A 9075-nucleotide genomic window follows, 5' to 3' on the forward strand; every position below is an offset into this window, starting at 1 on the left:
AAATAAAGAAAAGGTATTTTTCTATATAAAAACTATTGGCCTGGAGTTAAGTCTTTGAGTGTGTGTTCCTCATTTATTGCCTGTGTGTACAACAAATGCTTAACACTACCCTCTGATAAGCCTACTGCTCGACCACACTACCACAAAATAGAGCATTAGAATTATCTAATTTTGCCACTATCAACCTCTAAGGGGAACCCTTGGGACTGTGCACAGTATCTCTCACTTTTCAAAACAATCCAAAAACCACTGAACTGCAATAGAAGATGCCTCGTTCACAAGCTATTCTGAAACCGATCTCTACGTGCTGAGAAAGAAGCCTCCTACTTCTGGCAATTGAAATGGTAAACTACTGATAACCACCTCCACAACTCCCTGTATTATTCAATACGTTAGGTAGAAAGTTATTTTTCTCCTGTAATACGAGTGGTTTTAAAAGTCAGCATTACAAATTTTATTGCGATCCTTGAATTTTTTTTTTTTTTTAAACAGGATGAATTTTAAAAAAGGGCACAATCAAAAATATAACAAGTCGTTACAATAGTGATAATGATTTATATTGATTGGTATGTAATATGCAGAGCAATCAAAAGTTATAACTTCCAAGTTAGAATCGTATATATTACGTGGGTTGGCTTCTGATCACAACTCTGGGGTGCCTGGAAGTTGTAGGGTTACTTGTATCCTCTCGCTAATAAAAAAAAAGGATCCAATCAAAAACAAAAACTGGCGGCTTCGTCTGTGTTGTACTGTTACAAAAGCCAGGTGGGATTCTGGCCAGAGTCCGCTGAGAAGCAGAGAGGAGCTTCTCAGAGGTGGGGTTCAGATCAATAGACTGCCTGCTCTCTGTGCGAGAAGGCACATACAAAGGCGGAGAGAGCTGCACAAAGACTTCACTGTGCAGCTACTGCTCAGACCATGGCCACACTGATTAGCCAACACAAAGCTGCTGCTTTACGAGGAATAATTTCACATTACTGCAGAAGCATTATTATGATTTTGCCCAGAGCACTGAGAGTTGTGAACAGATAGCACCTCACAGAATGAGCGGGAAGAACGGACAAGCAGTGGTCTTCAGGGTCTTACATTTGTTACTTGCCACGGGCACCTGGAAGCAAAATGAAGTTGGGCCTATTTTTAACAGCAACGGTTCACATAAAAGTTTCCCTGAATTAGATACACATCTCCAGAGTGGCTTTTAGAATCATTCTGCATGTCATATAGATGGTACACCTCTGTATGTCACAAATACACAAGGCACTTCGGTTTCTCAATGTGTCGTCAAGATGTCATGCTACCCGGCGTGTTCAAAAATTGTAGGGTGAGCAGGCATTAGGTTAACATAGAAAATACGTACAAAAAAAAAAAAAAAAAGTCTTCCATTTTGTGTGGCAGCATTACAGAACACCAGATCTTAGCTTTCTTCGTGTAAGCCTGTTCCCCTTTGATCCACACACTGAAATGTGAAATGACAAGTCATGGCTGAAGCAGCAATGTCCTTCGGCAAACGCACTCATGTGAGCACCACCCGAGATCCAGGTTTTCTACTGGGCGCTGCAGCTGTCAGATTGGTCCTGTGGTCCATGATGCTTTCCAGTTCCCCAGTCCGTGCCCATCCCTCCTCCCTGGGGTGAACTGGATTTAATTCCAATAGACCCGGTGGTAACGGTTCTGTCCGTAGGGCCGGCCCCTTCTCGCTCCTCGGTTTCCAGAATACTCCACGAAGGCTACGTGTGAACTGTTCTGGTAGGTGTTGCGCGGATGCGGGGGTCTGTTGGTGGGGAACCTGTACCGCTTGCGGTCAGGTGCATACTTGCTCCCTTGCACTGCAACCCCCCCGGGGCCTGTGACTCGGGCCGCTTGAGGGCCCTTCTTCCCTTGCACCAAGTCAAACACCACAGTCTCTCCAGCACCCAGACTGCGGAAGGCCTTTCTGGGGTTGTTCTTCTCCACGGCGGTGTGGTGCACAAACACATCTTTACCAGTGTCACTTCTCTTGATGAACCCGTAGCCATCCTGCACGTTGAACCACTTGACAGTGCCGGTGACTCCCTTTTCAATCACCTCGATCCCCTTCGCGATAGTGGCTGTGGCGTCGGCAGTAGCAGCAGGTTTATTCACATCTTCTGAAAGGCAAGAATACCACAGTCAGTGTCAAAAGAGGGATTCTGTGTTCATGTCAAAAGCAAGCAAGGCGGCGAGCGACTGTCTACAAACGAATTAGCAACAAACATCTCCACACCACGAATGAATTATAACAATAATAAGGTTATGCATCACTACTGCTGTGGGAGTAACTGCAACCAGAGAAAAGTAAAAGTACACAACATGCGAAATGTAGAAGTCAAGACTTGGGAGCGAGGGGTCCATCTTACACAGCGCATTAAGCTATTATATGACATCAGGCAGGGTATCAAAAGAGTAAGGGCAAAGACAGTAGGTCTCAACCTTAAATTACTTGTACTATAAAGAAAAAATGTAGTTCCTTTAATGCGAGCAGCGTAAAGATACAAGTCAGACAAACTGATCATAAACGTCCTTCAGGGGGCAGGGCGAACAAGTCGAAAGCAGCGAGTCACTGAATGAGAATCAAGTAATGCCAGTCACCAAGCAACCAATGGAAGGCAGTGGGCAGGGAGTACGCCCACTGACCACCAATCTTTCACAATCGGGCATCATGTGCTGTCTGCTAGGCAAGGCCCAAAAATGAGCTTGGGTATTGTTAACATGAAGCTAGGAGAAATCAATGATCGCCAAGAGCAAAACGGACATGTGTGTTTGGGAGGGAGGGTCAGAAGAGCCCCAATGCTCAACTGCTGTTTTTTCCTGTCAGTGCCCAACAATTAGGGAGGCGTGTGGGTACCAGGCCAGTGCTGCCGGGAACCTAGGGCAGACCGAGTGACGAATGGAGGAAAGGGGCGACCAAGGCTCGTGAACGTGCAGTTTCAGTTGTGTGTAAAACACACTGCACAGCAGAGTCTTCACAGTGGGTGGGCTCCGCGGAAGTAACTAAATGCCAGGGAGCCTCTCTGTCATGGACGAGTAGTGAGAGAGCATAGCTTATATAATCTATATTAACATGAAATGTTAATGAACTAATGTGTAATAATGCCACTTAGAAAATGTACCAATGTCATTTTGCTAAAGCGCGCGTTTGAAATGTGCCCACGGGGAGTGGCCGTTAATGTATATGGGGACTAACAAAACTGACTAATAATGGTGAAATGTTATTAAATTGTGATTTCGCACTAATGTTGAAAGGTTAAATGTTAAACTTCTGCTAATAAATCAGTAGGCCTTAGTTAGCCTGAGTCGAGGCCTAGCTGCCTGACTTATTAAATGTATTTCTCTAACGTGCAGTGTGCTGACTTGCTAAAGGACACGAACTCTTGTTTTTTCCAAAAGTTAAAAGCTGAATGTAACTGTAGTAGATACGTTCTCATGAAATTCACCCTGCCTGTAGTAACATTTTTAGCTGAATGCAACAGTGTAGATTAATGCAAAGTACAAGGTCGCCTAAACCGGTACAGACAATGAAGCCACTGACCGAAGATGTGCAAAGGACCACAAGACGAAATCATACCGGACATTCCACCCGCTAAAGACGTCAATTATAAGCACCAATGAAATACGTGAGAACTGTTATGGGGTAACATATTCAATGACCTCATTTGATTTTAATTGGTTAAAGATAGTGGGGTGCAAACCATTGTCCAATCAAATTCATGGGGAATGTACAATGAAAAAGGGATAAAAACCTATGACACGGGGAGTTACTTAGATTTGGTTAGGGAAATGCTGATATGATATGATCCAGAATCGTTGTCACTCTGTTTGGCGACTTGCTGATTTTACTTAGAATAATCCCTGTCCTTAGAGTGCCCATTTACACTTTACCTCTTTATGAGGGAAGTGCCCCTTTTCCCTTTTGCTGGAGCTGAATCTCCTTTGATGGCGAATTAACTGATGTCCTGAAGACGAAGACATAGCATGAGTGCTGACCAAACTTGGAGGGTAACTATATGACAATGAAATTGTAATTGTCTGTTTGCTTTTCCTCTCGAGGTACCAACTGCTTTTCTTTTTACAGGGACCATAGTTAGATGTTTTCCAAATTGGTGTTACTAAATTGTTTTGCATGAAGCCCAACATGCCAATGCTAATTAGAGGTTAGGACAGGTGTTCACTAAACTGACGCAAATAGACAAATGACAGAATCAATGCTTTGTTGACGATACTCTGCTAAGGATAGCCGACGTTCAAGTCTTGCTATGTTCTGATGTTTGTGATTCTTGCTTTGATGAAATTTTATCAGAATTGTCATATTGTGACTATGCTATTGTGTTTCTTGGTTTTGAGATTAATAAACTTGCTAGTAGTATTGTAACCAATAGGGAATAAATATCACTAAATTCATACTAAACTGGTATGGTTATTCATGACTGCAAGATCATGGTGTTTCCAGAGTTAGTTTATTAAATGTTATTGACTAAAGTAAAGTGCATTGTGGTAATAAATATTGATGATATTATTGATGTATTGATTAATATGTTGATTAGCTATCTCGTCCTAAGGTGTCTCTCAACAGGGTCAAAAGATTAATTGGCCTAAAACGAGTACCAATGTGTAATAATTTATCATAAAGGGATGTGTTAATAGTTCTAACATCGTTTGAGGCTCATGTCCTGACTGGGAGGTGGAAGATCTGCAGGTCTGGGAGGAGTTACTAACCACGTGTGGGGGTGGTGAGTGAGGGCAAGTAGTCTGGCAGTGAGGGGTGATTACTTATTGTTCTAGGGAATGTACCACCTACGGCACCAGGAGAGAAATCGTATACCTTCATAGGTGGTATAGCTTGTAATGGTCTGAACTGTGATAACTTTTCAATACTGACAAGTGGGTGGGCATGACTAACTTTCCCAAATGGTTTGTTACTGGCTTGTAGCACATAAGATATAAAACCCTAAAAAATATCTTTAAAAACAATCTCAAAAGGGAATGGGGTTCCGAATAATACCTAAAGTCCCTCTTCAGATTGTTGATAAAGGACCATACGTTGCTAACTTATTGATACCAATCTGCCCAGACAGTTGATCATCTGAAATGTAATTACATTTGTATAAACGGACGACCAAGTGAAACCACAATAGCTAAATGTTTGGAGTTGCCAGTTTTATAGAATTGTGCAAAAGGTGCCCGTCACTCTACGGCCGATGTATTTACGCCCCTGTACATTGGGGCAAAACAGCTTGAATTTGAAGACCAGACATTCCAATATCTTGCAAACAAGGGCAACGGAGCTATGGCCAACAGTTTGCAGGGGGTGCAGGATTAGCACCATAGGTTTAGAGGCGAGTGTACGCCATGTCAGGGAAGAACACCGTGGGAGAGGGGGTGCTTGTAACACGGGGGGTGGAGCAGTGTGCTTCCTCTGGCGGTGACTCAAGCAGTGCATAGCAGTCACTGTGGAGAAGGGTGGCTCATACATGAGTGGTTGGGGAGAAAAGTAACTACTTTGTAGGTGTAGATATTGCAGAGAAGACTACTGATATTTGTGGGAAAGCTTATCGCTTTTATACTTCGATCTTATACCCGTCTTTCTTCACGTTTACTAAATGATCTCATAATATCAATGTTTTCGTGCAACGGCTGCTACGAAAGTTTCACAGCATGCCAGTCCATTACATTACCCACATTAATGAAAATGATTCAGAATCCTTATAAGCAAAACAGGCCTGGCAGGAATTAAGCCTGGGACATGATATGAGCGTAATCACTAGACCCTGGAACTCATGGCTACACACCGTTCTCCTGGCAGTTACTCCACAAAACCCAAGGATTCACACAGCGGCGGCCCTGAATGTAGTCCGATGTCACATACCGATGGCTGCACTTCTTACCAGTCTGAGGGGCTGAAGTGTGCAGAAATACGCCCTAGATTATAGCTTCCCAAAATTTGGGGCTAGACCCTTTGAACGATGCTTCAAACATCATGGGCATAAACCCGAACTAAAGGAGAAAGATTGCAGCAACCGTAAGCCAAACTGAACATAATGAATATTTTTGGTGGAAGGGGCAAATGACCATATGTGGACTGAATTGTCTACAGCAGCCTTTTGCAACGGGTAGCTCATGAGCTCTCCGCCTATCTCTAAAAAGATCTGTCTGCAGTCCAGCCTAACAAAATCAGAAAATTCAGATTCGCTGACTTGATATAAGTTTACCGAGACGTGTGTATTTGAGAGGAAAATTGATTTTACAAGGTTAGGCTGACGCTTAGGAAAAAAAAGGCAGAATTTTCTAAATCTATTTAAAGCTGATCTTTCAAAGGCAAAATATGTGGCCTTGAGAATACTTTCTATTACTTCCTTGATGCCATGGACGTTGCCCTACGTAGAGACATTCCACATTGACAGGGATTATGTAACATTACAACTAGCAACCCTGCCTGGTGCACTACCAATAATCTTGCATATAGTGGCCACTAATGCAATCTTGTCTGACGTGGTCACTATTGCAACAAATTATACTAGCAACTGGCTATGATTCAGTGAAAGTAGTTAGCTCTTATTAGTAAAATAAGTGGTGGATCCTCGTGGTCTACACGCTTAGTGAGCTGGGGGCATTCTGTGCCAGGCGGGTGACTAAGGGCTCTGGAGACGGGATGCCATGTGACACTGTACTGATGTCCATCACTGTCCACCAGGCCTTTCTCACTGCTGCATAATGGGCCGCTGGTACATGTCTGTGGCTGCACCGCGTCGCATACAGGGCGACTATTCATGAAAGAACCGACTGTATGTCATTGCAGTCTCGCCCATATCTCTGATGGCTACGTGTCCGTCACCCCCTTCTCAGGGGGTACGGAGCCTGCACCCCGACACTGGATCCTTCACTTCCTGCACATCAGCCCTTGGGGCAGTACTGGGTGCAGCTGTCCCTACCCCGCCCGTGCATAGGCACACGTCCCATCAAGCTGTCTAGCTGTTGTCAAAGGCGGATGTAAGTACTTTTATTGGTCGGGAATTGAAATAGTTATACCGTTTGTTCCCAGTTTCCACGACATCTACACCCTGTGGCAGCAAATGGAGTCCCTGAAGATTTACTGGTGCACACAGCTAAAAGGAAAGGCGGTAGTACTAGCAGCAAGCAGATCCGTGTGTATTTCCAGATAAGTTAAGTCGCTCGACTATGTGGAGAACACAAACAAGTTAATTAAACCCCCCCACAGTCCCACCTGTATCTATGGGCGCAGGTTCGCAGCTGAAAGACAAAGCAGCGGGTTATAAGAAGCAGATAAGCGGGGGACACTCACCCTTGGGCGGCTGCTTGGGGGGCGCCCGGTCCCGCGGCGGCTCCCGGGCGCTGCAGAAGCGCGGCCGGTAGGGGTGCAGGGGCGGGCAGGCCTCCAGCCCGGCGCGCAGGCGGCCCGGGTCCAGCCGCAGCACCTCGCTCTTGCCGGGCATGTGGAAGGCGATGACCAGGCTGTTCCAGACGGTGCGGAGGAGCCGCGGGTCCCGCTCCAGCCGCCCGTCCTCGGCCAGCCGCCAGCTCAGCTCCCCGCAGAGGGACTCGGGCCGCCAGCAGAGCTCCCCGGCGCGGGACCAGTACACGGGCCCGAGGGGGGCGGCGGCGGCGGCCTGCGGGGGGTCCGGGGCCTCCTCGGAGGGCGCCCCCGGGGCCTCCTCCTCGGCCGCCCCCGGGGCCTCCTCCCCGTTCTGCACCGGCTCCTCCGCCGGGGGCCGGCTCTCCCGCTCCGGGGCCGCCTCCTCCTCCGGGGCGCGGGCCTCCTGCTCCCGGGTCTCCTCCTCCGCCCCGGGGCTCCCCTCCTCCTCCGCCGGCTCTGCTCCGCCCGGCTCCCCTCCTCCGGCCCCTCCCGGGGCACCCGCGGCAGGTGCCCGAAGTCCCCCTCGGCGCCCGGGCCGTGCACCAGCAGGCAGTGCGCCAGCTCCAGCTTGTAGAGGTCGGAGCCCAGCAGGCGCAGCTCGGGCCGGCCGCCCCCGCAGTACTGCGCCCCGTAGGCCTCCAGCAGCTCGGCCAGGCCCAGGCTGAGCGCGAAGCAGCCGTCGCGGGAGCCGCGGGCGCAGGCGGGCGCCGAGGTCAGCATGGCGCCCAGCTCGGCCTCGGGGAGCTCGGGGCCCAGCGCCGCCCGCAGCCCGGCCAGCAGCGGCTCCTCGGCCGCCCGGCGCACGGCCTCGGGGTGCGGGCTCCAGCAGGACAGCGCCAGCGTCCGCGGCTCCCCGCGCAGCAGCACCCGCCGCTGCCCGCCGCGCAGCCCGCCGTCCGCCAGGATGCCCCACAGGCCGCGGTTCTCGGTGCAGTGGCGCAGGCGGGAGACGGGCAGCGGCGCAGGCGGCGAGGGCCGCAGGGCCTCCGGGGGGCTCCGCATCCGCGGCAGCATGGCCGGCCGCCCGCCCGCGGCCTTGTGGGCCTTGAGCGCGGCGCGGGCCTCGGCCAGCGAGAGCAGCCGGCCCTCGCACACCTCCCGCGGCACCTCCCAGGCCGCCGCCGCCGCGTCCTCGGGCCGCCGCCAGAGCGGCTTCACGGTCACCAGGCGCGCGTCCATGGCCGCCACGAGCTGCTCCACACACGGGCGCGCCCAGCACTCTCTGCGCTTCCGCCCGCGCCGCGCCGCCGCTCCTATTTCGCGCCAAACCGACGGGGGCGTCACGTGGTCGGCTTCCAGCCTATCAGCGGCGGCGTGCACGCGCGGCGGGCGGGGGTCCTCGACGAAGTGTGTGTTTAACGGTGTTCGCATAGGAGCGCGGACTCCGTTCTAAGGAATAGATTCGGAAATGATCAAGCTAGTAGCAAGAAATGTGTTATATACAGGGCGCAAACAATATATTGGCTTTTGAAAATGAGACATGCTTTCATGCGTTTACGTATCAACTCTAAATAAAACTTCCGTGGTTTTCTTCTCTAAAGTATCATTGATTGATCCATCTAACCGTTATTGATGAAGTGGACACATTATTGGTTGCATTACTTTTTATACCTTGAAATGAAAGAAGACGCCTCTATTCAAAGATGGCTACTGCAGCCGGTTTGTAGAGCCTTGAAAGAAGCTGGTCT

General features: G+C 49.4%; 1 protein-coding gene across 1 annotated transcript; it reads right to left on the reverse strand.

Moving 5' to 3' along the window:
- Positions 1-430: 430 nt before the first annotated feature.
- On the reverse strand, positions 431-8758 carry LOC138249321 (uncharacterized). The gene is made up of 3 exons (XM_069203281.1): positions 7924-8758; positions 7316-7873; positions 431-2126 (listed from the first exon to the last, which is right to left on the reverse strand). The coding sequence occupies exons 1-3, from the start codon at positions 8756-8758 to the stop codon at positions 1642-1644; spliced, it is 1878 nt and encodes a 625-aa protein (XP_069059382.1). The 3' UTR covers positions 431-1641.
- Between the last annotated feature and the right edge of the window lie 317 nt (positions 8759-9075).

Source organism: Pleurodeles waltl, chromosome 8 (assembly GCF_031143425.1).
Source record: "Pleurodeles waltl isolate 20211129_DDA chromosome 8, aPleWal1.hap1.20221129, whole genome shotgun sequence".
NCBI classification, from domain to species: domain Eukaryota; kingdom Metazoa; phylum Chordata; class Amphibia; order Caudata; family Salamandridae; genus Pleurodeles; species Pleurodeles waltl.

Bases quoted from the DNA above. Each gene is read 5' to 3' on its own strand.
- LOC138249321 (XM_069203281.1), bottom strand. From the start codon at position 8,758: ATGCGAACACCGTTAAACACACACTTCGTCGAGGACCCCCGCCCGCCG. The intron at 7,874-7,923 runs GCCCGGGCGCCG...GTGCCCCGGGAG, and splicing joins GCACTGCCTGCTGGTGCACG to GGGCCGGAGGAGGGGAGCCG. The intron at 2,127-7,315 runs GTGAGTGTCCCC...CTTGCCTTTCAG, and splicing joins CCCCAAGCAGCCGCCCAAGG to AAGATGTGAATAAACCTGCT.